This window comes from Papio anubis, chromosome 16 (assembly GCF_008728515.1).
Source record: "Papio anubis isolate 15944 chromosome 16, Panubis1.0, whole genome shotgun sequence".
NCBI lineage: Eukaryota > Metazoa > Chordata > Mammalia > Primates > Cercopithecidae > Papio > Papio anubis.
This window is the reverse complement of record NC_044991.1, coordinates 5,000,906-5,015,781: the sequence shown is the minus strand read 5'-3', so window position 1 is coordinate 5,015,781 and position 14,876 is coordinate 5,000,906. Positions and strand designations below refer to the sequence as shown.

General features: G+C 40.2%; 1 protein-coding gene across 1 annotated transcript in view; it reads left to right on the top strand.

Annotated features, from left to right (window-relative positions):
* Positions 1–14,876, top strand: part of ATXN10 (ataxin 10) — a 177,887-nt gene that overhangs the window by 15,841 nt on the left and 147,170 nt on the right. Inside the window, exons 2-4 of the mRNA XM_021921665.2 lie at positions 2,580–2,771; positions 5,829–5,911; positions 12,813–12,909. Of these exons, the coding sequence (XP_021777357.1) occupies positions 2,580–2,771; positions 5,829–5,911; positions 12,813–12,909 (372 nt within the window). The remainder of the gene's footprint in view (positions 1–2,579; positions 2,772–5,828; positions 5,912–12,812; positions 12,910–14,876) is intronic.

The window sequence follows — 14,876 nt, the reverse complement described above, 5'->3', positions numbered from 1 at the left end:
TTTCGTTAAAATTATTGTAAGTGCATGGTGCATATATAACAAATTAACATGTAGCATTGGGAATTATTGACAACATAGTTTATGAACTTAATATTTATTCTGTGGTCGGGATATCATTTTTCACGTTTTCTTTAAGAATATTGCTTTTCTTCTGTCTTGTTTAGTCTGTACCATAGTTTGATTCCAAAGCTTTTGCTGTGCTAGATACCGATTTTGTGTAAAACAGATGTTAAGATTGCAAGGAATGACTTCAGGGAAGACCATTCACGGGGGAAAGATGGTTCCCATGTGAGAGGCAGACAGCAAAGGATCAGGTGAAAGAAATAATTCTCGCTGCTTTCTTACAGCTGTAAATACACATACTTAGTCATCTTAGTAGGAAAAGAGAGGCGTCATTGAAGCTTATTCAAGTTGCAGTGCTCTACTTTTATTTGACTGTAATATTAAATAATAAATGGCTTCAAAACTTCATGCAGATGGGGCAGATAGAGGTGATTAGATTTGTTCTTTGTCCTAGAAATTGTGATCAGCCTTAGCATTCTTCATAGTGTTTTAAACTCCTGGGTATTTTCTTAGCTTATTAGTGTCTACAATATATTTGGTACTCCTTAAAGTTACCTTAAGAGTGTTAGTGAATCGGCTGGGTGTGGTGGCTCACACCTGTAACCCCAGCACTTTGGGAGGCCGAGGTAGGCAGATCACGAGATCAGGAGTTCGAGACCAGCCTGGTCAATATGGTGAAACCCTGTCTCTACTAAAAATACAAAAATTAGCCAGGCGTGGTGGCGTGTGCCTATAGTCCCAGCTACTCGGCAGGCTGAGGCAGAAGAATCACTTGAACCCGGGAGGTGGAGGTTGCAGTGAGCTGAGATTGTGCCAGTGCAACTCCAGCCTGGGCAACAGAGCAAAACTCCGTCTCAAAAACAAACAAACAAACAAATATTGTTAGTGAATATTCTTCTTATGGCAATGTTGTCACTAAAAATGGCTTATATACTTGTTTCATACAGTTTATTGAGGCAGGATTAGTGCTGTACCCTTGAATTTTCATTTTTTAATTTGGTCACTCAGTTGCCGAGACACTGAGTCAGAGTTTCATTATCTACACTCAGAGGGCTGACTGGGGGAGACATAGACAAATTATTTTATGTGCAGTTTCCCAGTTTTTAATTAGTTTATACTCTGCCTCTTTCCAAAACCAAATTTGAGATGCCTTAAAAAATAAATACGAGAAAAAGATCGGGGGGAAATTATGGAGAGTGGAAAAGCCAGATAGAAAAAGTAAGGATTCATATTGTTTGGGTCATAAATTTGACTCCAGACTTAAGAAAGGCCCCAACAGAGAGAAACCATAATAAATAATGTGAGTTCTATTGTCTGTTAGTAAGATAAAAACACACATCGCTTGGTGTATAAGAAGCCGTGGTACTGAAGTTCAAGGAGAGAAGTGTTTCCTGTGGCCCCAGGAAAGGGGCCTCCATAGGTGTCTTCTGCAGCAACTGAGCAGCTCCATAACCTGGGCAGCTCAGTGTCTGGAGTTCTGAATGAACATGTGGCTCCCTGCTGGTCTGGCTCAATCCAAGGGTGAAAAGTAGGGCACTGTGAATCTACAGTGAGAGCAAAAGGAGAAAATTCATATGGTCTGAATCATTTGGCATTTATAGAATCTCTTAAATTGTTCAATGTGGCAACTTTACTTCTAACATTAAAAGAGATTTGCTGTTTCTTTAGGGGATTTATGGAATGAGGAAGTTGGCTTGCATTTAGGTGCCATGTTGCACAAAAAATTGTTATCTTCAGAGCTCTGGAATGATAGCCAGTGCAGGCAGTACTCCTGGCATGAGAAGCATGCAGAGACTGAGATGCCCAGAGGGAACAGCCACAGGTTCCTCTTTCTCCCTGGGCATACATTCTTGGTGGAAGAACGGGCACACTTTACATTCTCCCTGCCTCCTTTCTCTCCCATCTATGTAGTTGACTGTGTAGAAGTTTGGTGTGTATGTTGTCAGCCTCACTGTGTCTACAGAGTAGATAGTATCCTTGTCCTACAGGAATATTGTTTCTTATAACTGAACTTGGGTACATATTGGGTGACAGAGGACCGGACTATATTCTCTGTCTGGAACATTAAATAAAGATACTGTGTTCTTCTGATTAAGGGCAAATCCATAAGCATGAATAGTCCCTGGAACTGGGATTTGGGTTGTCATGGGTAATGGAAGTCCTTAGGCCAGAGTGCTTCAGTTGGCTTTGTGGTTCTGCCAGTTTTTGGCTGAATGATTTGGGCAAGTTACCATCTCTACTTCACTTACCTTATCTGTACCTGGAGAGGACAGTGTTGGCTTCATAAGGCTATTGCAAAGACTGAGATAATACATGAAAAGGGACAAGAACAGTGTCTGCTGCATAGTAAGTGCTCAACATGTGTGGATCTTTTATTTGGTGTTGTAAATTAAGGAGCTAGAACAGATAAGCCTAGCCTACCTCCCCACAATGGTAGATAAATACAGTTTTCTGAACAGGACATTTGGAAATCATAATCTTTTTTTCTGGTTTGTGATAATTTTATCCTTTTTCAGAGAAACAGCACCCAGGACTATCTTCCAAAGAGTTCTGGATATCCTGAAGAAATCCTCTCATGCCGTTGAGCTTGCCTGCAGAGATCCATCCCAAGTGGAAAACCTGGCTTCCAGTCTGCAGTTAATAACAGAATGCTTCAGGTGTCTTCGCAATGCTTGCATAGAGTGTTCTGTGAACCAGAATTCAATCAGGTAGTTACACATGTACCTTGGATTCTGTTTCTTTGTATATGTGGATGCTGGTTCTGTCATTTGGTTTATCTGTTAGAAGTTGTTTTGGGCTGGGCGAGGTGGCTCATGCCTGTAATCCCAGCAATTTGGGAGGCTGAGGCAGGAGGATTGCTTGAGTCCAGGAGTTCAAGACCAGCCTGGGCAACATGGCGAGACCCTGTCTCTACAAATAAATACAAAAAGTTAGCTGGACATGATGGTGAGCACCTGTAATCCCAGCTACTCAGGAGGCTGAGGTGGGAGGATTGCTTGGGCCGGGGAGAGGCAGAGGTTGCAGTAAGCTGAGATGATGCCGTTGCTCCAGACTGGGCCACGTTGTGAGACCCTGTCTCAGGAAAAAAAAAAAAATTGGCGTGGTAGTATCACCCACTTTTACTGCAGGATTGCCCTTTACATCTGCGGGGAGAGGCCCTCTACAGGCCTTGCCATTGGAGTCTCTCTGACTAGTGTATAAAATAATAGAATGTGTTTAACATCAGGGGTTAGATTTCTTGTTTGTTTTTATCACATGTTTTGAGGTATTTGGTTCTTCATAGTGTTTTGAAGCTGATTTTGAGTCTTTGTTCCTAGATTTTACCTGTGTAAGTTTATACGTAGTTCTTGACCTCAGGTTGTAAATGTTTTAATTACTTTTAATTATGTTACTTTTGTGTTTGAACAAGAAGCATATTTTGTAAATTTACAAGATGACCTGTCTTTCCTAAAGATCGTTTAAAGTTCCAAGCTCTGTGTCCACCTATTTTATGATGTGCACATTTTTAAAAGTAGTTAAAACATGAGCAGGTGAGCTGTCCAGTGCTCTTTGCTTTTACATGTTACTGTCTCCTCCCGGAACCCAGCATCTTTCTTCTTTGATTTTGTGGAACTTGCTTTTTATTAAAAATTTTTACTTGAAGTCAGAAGCCACAAACAGGATGCTCACTTTCTTTCCTGGACTTGGATGTAGACAGAGCCTCCAGGCTTCCCTGTCACCGCTGTGACGGGTGAGCTTGGGCTGGTCCAGAAGCCATTTGAGGGACTCCCTTCGGTTAGACACATATACCCGAGGCTTTGATATGATTAATGAGATTTTTAAGATCAAAAGAGAGAGGTTAAAAAGTAAGTCATGTAACTTCAATACTAAACCAAACCTGCCATCCATTTGCAGATAAATGGATAGAAACAATAATAATCTTGATAATAACAGTCAGCATTCTAAAACGTAACTAGTTATATGCTAGAAGCATCTGGCCAGAAGGCTAGTTTCTTTTGTCCTTTTCCAGTTAGGAAGTGCTCTAGTGTGATGGGGAAGGAAAGGAGAGCCTTAGAACTGACTTTTGACTGTGGCTGGCAGATACATTTTGTGCTTGGCTAACCTTGGTGGGGAAGGGAGCGAGCATTTGTTGAGCCTGCCTTCGGCATTGGGCTTTGTCCCAAGTGCTTTGCTTGTAGTATCTTCTTTAATTCTTAGAACAAACTCAAGAAATTTTTCCATTTTTACAAAAGAAGAAACTGTAACTTGGAGAGGTTAAATAACTTGTCTGAGAGTCACTCATTAAGTGAGAGAGGCTGGGAACATTCTCTCCATATCCAGACATCTGACTGTAAAGCTTAAGCTCAAAAGCAGTCTGCCCTTACACTCAAAAGCAGTTTGGGCCAGGCGCAGTGGCTCATGCCTGTAATCCCAGCACTTTGGGAGGCTGAGGTGGGCAGATCACCTGAAGGCAGGAGTTCGAGACCAGCCTGGCCAGCATGGTGAAACTCTGTCTCTACTAAAAATAAAAAATTAGCTGGTTGTGGTGGCACACATCTGTAGTCCCAGCTACTCTGGAGGCTGAGGCAGGAGAATTGCTTGAACCAGGAAAGTGGAGGTTGCAGTGAGCCAAGGTTGTACCACTGCACTTCAGCCTGGGCAACAGAGTGAGACTCTGTCTCAAAAAAAAAAAATGCAGTCTACCCTTGCTGTCCTGAGCCTTACACACTGGTCCTGTTGTGGCTGACTGCTCTGTCCTGACCCTGAACAGGTGACTTGGTCTTCCTGAGTATCAGTTTTCTCCTCTGTAAAACTGGGTAAGCAATGTCTTCCAGACAGGCTGGTTATGGGGTGTAAATGAGATTACTTATGTAAATGCCTAATGCAGATTGCATGCTCAGTAAACTTTAAATGTTTCTTCCTCTGCCTCAGGAACGAATGTACAAGTTTATGTTAATACTTTCTTTCAAAGCAGTCAATTTTTATTTTCTTTTTTGAGTAATATATGCAAACTATAAAAATTCAAACATTACAAAAATAAATACTATGACAAGTAAGTTATCTGTGGTCTTTTGGTAGGGCCGGCAAAGCAAGGGCTGTGCTGTTTGTGATAAGATCTTTTTATTGCATGCAACTTATGGTTGGGCTGAAATGAAAAGGAACATTTAAGGGTGTTATTTTTTCTGCCTCTTCCCTTCTCCGATTGTTATTATTCACTGTTGATTTTTAAAGGAAAATTTCAACCATTTAGGGCAGCAATTTTCAGAAAAGAATTTTCTAGTTAGAAATACAACAAAGATTCTAGTAAAGACTGTGGCCAAGCTTAACTAAGGCCAGTATTTCTGAGCCAGTCAAGATGCAGATTGCAACTAGTACATATTTTTCTGATGTTTTATTTTAAGTCGCTAAAGAAAGAGTTAATCAAAAGGTGTGATGCTATTAAGGCCTAGATCTTTTTACATCTTTTGCACTTTGTGTGGACTGGGACTGCTTTTGCCAAGAATGCATGGAATGGGGTATAATACAATAAAGCAAAGAATCTGAGTCATGGGAAACTTCAGGAAGTGCTCAAAGAAAACTGTTGAAAGCAGTTGGCTCTGCATATAAATATAACCCCTACTGCTAGGGTTGCTATACTTTTCCTGTAAAGAGCCAGATAATAAATTTAGGCTTTGTGATCTCTGTCAGATTTCTCAGCTCTCCCATTATAGTGCAAAAACAGCCATAGACAATATATGAATGAATGAACATGTCTAATTTTGTCTTTTTTTAAATACCTGATACAGGAACTTGGATACGATTGGTGTTGCTGTTGATTTGATTCTTCTGTTTCGTGAACTGCGAGTGGAACAGGAAGCTCTGTTGACAGGTAGCATGCAATATAATTCATGGGTTATTTATATCTTTATAAAGGGTTCAAAACCAGTACTTTGAGTATTAACATCATTCATTGAAATGCATGTTCTGTATTTCATGAGATAGGGAAACTTTAATAGTGAAATATTAAATAATTATAAAGTTGTAGCAACTTCCCTTCCTGAATGGCTGAATTTTGTTCCTTTCACATTTGTATGTTGAAGTCTGTTCCAGTTGCTATAACAAAATGCCTTAGGCTGGGTAGTTTATAAACAACAGAAATGTATCGCTTACAGTTCTGGAGGCTGGAAAGTCCAAGATTAAGCAGACTGGGTGTTTTGCAAGGGCTGCTCTTGTCTTCGTAGATGGTGCCTCTTGCTTTGTTCTCCTATGGTGGAAGGTGGAAGGCAGAAGGTGCAAACAAGCTCCCTGGGCCCCTTTTATAAGGGCACTAATCCCATTCACCAGGGCTCCACCATCATGACCTGGTCACTTCCCAAAGGCTCCATCTTATACTGGCATGTTGGGGATTAGATTTCAGCATAGGAATTTTGGAGGGGCACAGATATTCAGATCACAGCATGGTCCAAACCCCCAGTACCCAGAATGTGACTGAATTTGGAGATAGGATCTTTAAAGAGGTAATTAAGGTACTTAAGGTCAAATGGGGGTGTATGACTGGTGTCCTCATAGGAAGAGGAAATTAGGACATGGCCATGCACAGAGTAAAGACCATGTGAAGACACAGGGAGAAGATGACCATCTACAGGCCAAGGAGAGAGACCTCAGAAGATATCAGCCCTGTTGACACACCTCTAACCACAGAACTGTGTAAAAATAAATGTCTGTTGTTTAAGCCGCCCAGTAAGACTAATAGACCATCTTTTAATATTTATGAACGTGACAGGCCCTGGTCTAGGTTTTGGGTGTGATTCAAACAGTGACAAAAACAGACAAAAAAATCTCTGCCCTTAGAGAGCTCACATTCCGTTGAGGGGAGCCACATGTTAAGTGTCTAAGCCAAATGTCTAGTGTGATGAAAATGGAACTTAGCTCTGATTGTTAATGGTTGTTGACGTGGGATTAAGAGAAACACTAAGCTTCTTTCGACTCATTAGTAGAATGGTTTTGGTCTTTGTTCTTCTAGCATCAACACCTTTCCATTGGACAGTGGTTATTATCTTAACATAATGTTAAAAAAAACATAGATTTTTAATATATGATCTCTTTGTCCCAGGAATTGAAATACTTTATGGGTAAACCTAAATTATTTGATAAGAAAATCTTAATGTAGGCTGGGTGCTGTGGCTTATGCCTATAATCCTAGCACTTGGAGATGCCGAGGTGGACAGATTGCTTGAGCTCAGGGGTTCAAGACCAGCCTGGGCAACATGGTGAAACCCCGTTTCTAAAAAAATACAAAGACTGGGTACAATGGCTCATGCCTGTAATCCCAGCACTTTGGGAGGCTGAGGTGGGCGGATCACTTGAGGTCAGGAGTTCAAGAGCAGCCTGGCCAACATGGTGAAACCCCATCTCTACTAAAAATACAAAAATTAGCTGGGCGTGATGGAGCATACTTGTAATCCCAACTACTTGGGAGGCTGAGGCAGGAGAATCGCTTGAACCCAGGAGGCAGAGGTTGCAGTGAGCCGAGATCATGCCATTGCTCTCCAGCCTGGGTGACAAGAGCGAAATTCTGTCTCAAAAATAAAAAAATAAAAAATAATAACAATTGGGCATGGTGGCACACACCTATAGTCCCAGCTACTTGGAGGCTGAGGTAGGAAGATAGCTTGAGCCTGGGAGGTGGAAGTTGTAGTGAGCTGAGATCATGCCACTGCACTTCCAGCCTGGGTGACAGAGCAAGACCCTGTCTCAAAAACAGAAAAACAAAAAAACAAAAAAAAACACCCTAGAAAATTTTAATGTAAATTTCCAGGTGGATAAGTTAGATGTGCTAGATTATAGGTTAAATTTCGTTGTTGTTGTAATAATGTCTTTACCTTATAATTCAATGGCTATCCTTTAAATGAGAAATCTCCAGTTGCATTTAAAATATAATTTGACTTACAAAAATTGTTTTATATACAGCTTTAATGCCTGTTCTTCGCATATAACATGAGGCATGTTTCTTTTTTTTTTTTTTTTTTTTGAGACGGAGTCTTAACTCTCTTGCCCAGGCTGGAATGCAGTGGTGCAATATTGGCTCACTGCAACTGCCGCTTTCCCCCCGGGGTTCAAGCGATTCTCCTGCCTCAGCCACCTGAGTAGCTGAGATTACAGGCACCTGCCACAGTGCCCGGGTAATTTTTTGTGTTTTTTTAGTAAAGATGGGGTTTCGCCATTTTGGCCAGGCTGGTCTTGAACTCCTGACCATGTAATCCACACGCCTCGGCCTCCTAAAGTGCTGAGATTACAGGCGTGAACTACTGCACCTGGCCACATGAGGCATATTTCTATTGATGTTAATATGTGTGCTTCTCTTGGTAGATAGACAAGAACCAGAGGTGACAGTCTTATTTCACAGGTGAAATAGGCTAAATTAGCATGTTAGAGCCACTGCCTGGCTTGGTTTAATTTCTGTGATTTCCTAGTGTTTTCATTTTAAACTCAATTTGCTAAAAATTCTTAGATCTTGCTATTTGATTTTGAAGTATTCCTTTAGGAAATGGTAATTAAAAATTAATTACTTTCTTTGAGAATTTACACACAAAGTGCATTGCCACGTTTTTTTGAGCATTAGTAGTTTCTAAAATAGTCTCAGGAAATTGAAAGGATGTAGGATTTAGTTGTGAAATGTTTTTATGATATTGTATATTTAAAGATACTTCTGTAGCTCCATTTTATAATAAAATGGAAGCATCAGTACTCAAAATTAGGGAATTATAAATTAGCAGTAAAGTCCGTGTTTCACAGTGTCACTTGGGAAGGCAGCTGTTTTGAGGTCTCTGTGTGGTATAGTAATTGAGAAAGAGAGTTCAGAATGTACCGTGTTTCATAATTGACGATCCCGATGGGGCGGGCAGTGTGGCGCTCCAGAGCTGCAGTGCTGTGGTGGGCAGAAGGAGGTTTCTCTTTTAATGATATATCCTAAATAAAGAAGCAAAGGGGAAGTGCCATACAAATGCTGTGATTAAATAACTATTAGAGTGGAGCCAGCCCCTCCACCATGTGCTGGATTTCATCGCCACTTGCCCACGCAGAAGCTTTTCTCCTGAAATTATCCCCTTGCTCTCAGGCAGCCTCTGTTTTTTTCCTCTTTACTCCATCATTTTCATCAGCATATAATATGCTCTCCCATTTTTCATTTAAAAAATCTTCTTTTGACTCCATGTCCCCCTCAGTCCAGTATCTCGTTTTTCTGCTGTATCCCAAATGTGCCACAAAAGATGTGTTTAGTTTTTACAATATATGGTAAAAGATTATTTCATTCTTCACAAGATTTTCACTGAAGCAGGTAGATGACCTAAGAAAAAATTTAACGGAGCAGATACCTGAAACTACTTTTTTTTTTTTTTGAGACGGAGTCTGGCTCTGTCGCCCAGGCTGGAGTGCGGTGGCGCAATCTCGGCTCACTGCAAGCTCTGCCTCCCAGGTTCACGCCATTCTCCTGCTTCAGCCTCCTGAGTAGCTGGGACTACAGGCGCCCGCCACCACGCCCTGTTAAATTTTTGTGATTTTAGTAGAGATGGGGTTTCACCGTGTTATCCAGGATGGTCTCGATGTCCTGACCTCGTGATCCACCCGCCTTGGCCTCCCAAAGTGCTGGGATTGCAGGCATGAGCCACCGCGCCCGGCCACCTGAAACTACTTTTATGAACCAGTTTGTCATTGAGGAGTAAATTGGTTATTTGGTTATTAGCTTGGCTATTTACTCATATTCCTAGTCTGAGAGGGTAGATTCTTAAAGACCTATTACTTGTTAGCTGTATTAAGAATTGTTCTTAATTTAGGTAGTTGCATTTATATGAGTTTAATTATTTTTTATTGATCTGAGATTCACATATTGTTAACCATTTTAAAGTGAACAATCGAGTGGCATTTAGTACATTCACAGTATTGTGCAACTACCATCTCTACCTAATTAAATTTTTTTTTTTGAGATGGAGTTTCGCTCTTGTTGCCCATGCTGGAGTGCAATGGCACAATCTCGCCTCACTGCAGTCTCCGCCTCCCAGCTTCAAGTGATTCTCCTGCCTCAGCCTCCTGAGTAGTTGGGATTACAGGCGCCCACCACCACGCCTGGCTAATTTTTGTATTTTTAGTAGAGACGGGGTTTCACCACGTTGGCCAGGCTGGTCTCGAACTCCTGACCTCAGGCGATCCACCCACCTCGGCCTCCGAAAGTGCTGGAATTACAGGCATGAGCCACTGCGCCCAGCCTGAAAATCCCCCCAAAAGGATACCGTGTTTTCATTGAGTAGTTGCTCTCTTTCTGCCTCCCCATAGCCCCTGGCAACCACTCTTTTGCATTCTGTCTCTGTAGCTTTACCTACTCTGGATATTTCATATAAATGGAATCATAGAATTAATATGTGACCTTTGGTGTCTGACTCCTTTCACTGAGCATAATGTTTTTAAGGTTCATCCACCTTGTAGTGTGTGTCATGACTTCGTTCTTTTTTATGGTGGAATAATACTCTGTTGTGTTGATGCATCATATTTTGTTTATCCATTCATCGTTTGTTGGACATTTAGGTTGTTTCCACCTTTTGGCTATCATGAGTAATGCTGTTGTGAACATGCTGGTACATGCATTTGTTTATCTGTTTTTAATTCTTTTGGGTGTACACCTAGGAATTTCTATTATTGCTGGGTCATATGGTAACTCTGTGCTTAACATTTAAGAGCTGTCAGACTTTTCCATAGCAGCTGAATCATATTACTTTTTGCCGACACCGTATGAATGTTCCTGTTTCTTGCATCCTTGCTGACTCTTTATTTCTGTGTTGTAGTCATCCTGGTGGATGTGAAGTGGGGGTACTTCATTGTGGTTTCGATTTGCATTTCCTAAATGATCACGTACTTACTGGCCATTTGTAAATCTTTGGAGAAATGTCTATATGAGTCCTTTGTCCAGTTTTTAATTGATCTGTTTGTGTCTATTTCTTGTAGAGTTGTAAAGGTTTTCTATATATTGTAGATACTTGGGATGATATTGAATCTATAGATCAGTTTGGTAAGAATTGCCATCTTAACACTATTGAGTTTTCAAGTTCATGAATATAGAACATCTCTCCGTTTATTCAGGTCTTATTTAATTTTTCAGTTGTGTTCCTATTTAGTAGATGGCTTGTGTTTAGCCACAGATACTATTGGAAGGATATTATTGAGGCAAGAAGGAAAATGGAAAGGAAGTAATATTTCTCATCACCTTGAAAATGGCAGCTAGTGAAATGACTGAATTTTAGTTGGAATTCAACAATGAAATTTGGATTCAGCAGTGAAACTTAGAAAAAATTTTATGGTGTGTTAGTTCAAACCTAATACAAATAATCTTTTAAATAAAAGTATTCTGGTTCCTAACAAAGCGCCTGTACTCTTTTGACTCTTTTTCTGTGAGAACTTTATTCTAGGTAGATTTTTTAGCAGGGTATGTGTGCCAGTTTTTTGTTACCACACTTGAGGTAAGAACTGTAATTACATTGTCAAAATAATATTTAGAGTATTATTTTCAGGGAATAATTGCAGTGGTGTGACGAATATATTATGCTCATCAAATTTTATGTAAACACAAGCATGAGTTACTTTAATTGAGTTATTGGTGTTGTTTTTGGCCTTTATTCTTTCTTAATCTGTAAAAATAATGTTGGGATTTTTGAGGGTCTTCATAACATTTGCAGTATTTACATAAAGATCAGTTGATAAGCTGTTTGGTAAAGTAAACTGTCATTTGTACCTGTCTGGAGTTTTCTTTTCTTGTGTCTGGGACATCTTTAAGCCTTTTCCTTTTCAGAATTATGTTCTGATCCCGAGCATTAGTCTTAGGTGCCTGATGAGTTGTTGGGTCCGTTGGTTGTCAGATCAACCTATACTGTTGGCTTTTTGCATGTTAAGTTTTACACAGATTTGAGTGTTAATATTCCAAAATATTCATTAGAAATCTTTTTTTTTTTTTTTTTTTTTTTGAGATGGAGTCTCTGGGTCTGTCTCCCAGGCTGGATGCAGTGGCTTGATCTCGGCTCACTGGAACCTCTGCCTCCTGGGTTCAAGCAGTTCTTCCTGCCTCAGCCTCCTGGGTCGCTGGGATTACAGGCTCCTGCCACCACGCCCAGCTAATTTTTGTATTTTTAGTAGCGACGGGGTTTCACCATGTTGGTCAGGCTGGTCTCTAACTCCTGACCTCAGGTGATCCACTCCCCGCTCCGCACCCCATCTTCCCAAAGTGCTGGGATTAGAGATATGAGCCTCTGTACCCAGGCAATAAGTTAATCAATTTTGTATGTAGAGTATATTGTTTTGGTAAGGCATATTAATTTTTTTTTTTTTTTTTTGAGACAGAGTCTCACTCTGTCTCCCAGGCTAGAGTGCAGTGGCATGATCTCGGCCCACTGCAACCTCTGCCTCCCAGGTTCAAGCAATTCTCATGCCTCAGCCTGCTGAGTAATTTTTTGTACTTTTAGTAGAGATGGGGTTTCAGCATATTGGCCAGGCTGGTCTCCAACTCCTGGCCTCAAGTGATCCATCTGCCTTGGCCTCCCAAAGTACTGGGATTGCAGGCGTGAGCCACCGTGCCCAGCCATGGCATATTCATGTTATTCCCAAAGTGACCTTGTGGAGAGAGACCTTAATTTTTACAAGAAGCAAGCAGAAACTTTCTGTTTAATAACATGGAGAATATTTCTTAAGATGTATTTATTTATTATGTTTAATCATTTATTTATTTATTTTAAACTTTTATATATTCTTAGCTTTTCGCTGTGGCCTGCAGTTTTTAGGCAACATTGCCTCACGGAATGAAGATTCCCAGTCTATTGTTTGGGTACATGCTTTTCCAGAACTGTTTTTGTGAGTATATTGATAAGAATGTTTCTAACTTGTGAGAAGATTGTGGTTATATTTTTCCATTTTATATAAAGTTCGAAAAGTAACCCTCTGTAATAGAGTTCAGGATAGTAGTTGTTCTTGGTGGGTGGGTGCCAGCTGGGAGAGGGCACTAGGGAAACACCTGGGTCCTGGAAGTGTTCGTCTATATCTTGACCTTAGTGGTGGTTACATGGATGTGTACATATCCAAACTTTGTTCATTGAGCTGTATGTACACTTAAGATTTGTGCCCTTGCTTGTATATCAGTTTACTTTTACGAAAATAAAAGTCGTGGATAAAGTAAGTAATATTGTTAAGGACACTGAAATTTATAAGAAACACAATTAAAATAAAACATCAAAATATGGGCAGTGAATTAAAATTCTTTATGTATTGAATACTGATATGTTCAGCACAATGCTGTATGTTTTGGAAGGTAAGAAGATGATATGGGTAAACAATCAGTTTATCCATGTAAGAAATGGGTAACCAGTCTGTTTATCAGTGTAAGAAGTGGGTAACCATTCCATTTATCTGGATTGGATCCTGGTACTTTTTCTGGTGATTCTACTTCTTAAAAACCAGCTCTGTACATAAGAAATTGAGCATTGAGGTAAAAGGTGAGCAGGCAATAGAGTCAATATACCATATGAAAGGCACAGTCTGGGAGTGGGAGGCCTGGCTTCGAATCCAGGCTTTGGTGCCAATGAATGGGGTAACTCTGGTGGTTGCAACAGTATAAGCAGCACAGCAGGGCAGCAGCTGTTGTGTACCTACCCTGAACTGGGCATTATCCGTATATTTCTTCTGTTCTCACAATAGCCTGCAGAGTAAGTGTTACTGTCTCCCCATCTGGACAGATGAGAGACCTGAAGCTTATCACTGGTAAATGGCAGAGCTAGAGTTTAAACCCATTGCTGCCATCTGAATCCAAAGCCTATGCTCATTGTAAAGACTGTGCTGCTTAAATTCTGTGCTGGCCTTCCTAGTTGTACAGCTTTCCTGGGCTCCTCCGTGAAGTTCAGTGTTAAGATTGGATAAACTCTTAATTCACTTCTAGCTCATGGAATTTCTCAAATTCCTGCAAATAATTAAAAGTTGAAGGTGTATATCTATTCATGCTATATATATATTAATGATATTTGAGCTTAAGTGGAAGAAGAGAATTATGAAATTCAAGCTACAGAAACAGACATTGCTTGTTTTTGAGAATTCTTTCCCTTAAAACATTTTGGACACCTAATATCTGCCAGGTTGTGGGATAGATGATTAGAATACGGTGGTAACTTATATATTCGTTATTCTTGAAGATTTCATTCTTTGGTCAGGGAAATAAAGGAACAGGCACGTACATTGTGATGTAAGAACTAAGGTAATTAGGGTAAATCCAGGGTGTAATGGAAAAACAAGGGAGAGGCTTAAGTGTAGGACAGTCAGAGAAGTCTTAACAGTTTACATGTTGCTTTTAGATCTCATTTGATCGTCATAAAAATCCTATGAAATAGAGAAGGTTTTGTTATTGTATTTTATTTTTTATACCAGAAAACAAGCTAAGAGAGTTTCTTTGCCTTCACTCTTTATGCATTTATGGGACAGATATAACCAAATTTGAATTCCAGTTTTGTCAGGTGCTGGCTTTGTGCTATTGGCCAAGTGAAGTTAACAAATTCTTTATCTGAAATATATGAATAATATCTCCTTCAGAAGAGTATTGTGAAGTTTAAATGAAAAGCAAAATCCTACCATATTGCGTAACACGTGATATAATTGGCAATCAATATGTCAGTGACCTTCCCCAGGCCACCTGGCTGATAGCTAGAGGAGCTAGGAGTTATAGCGAGGCTCCTGACTCCAAATTCTATTTCTTGCTCCACTGTACCATCTCTTCTATAGGCATCTTGTCCCTAAGGACTATTAAAGCAGTGTCAGCAGTCATTGAGGTATCATTT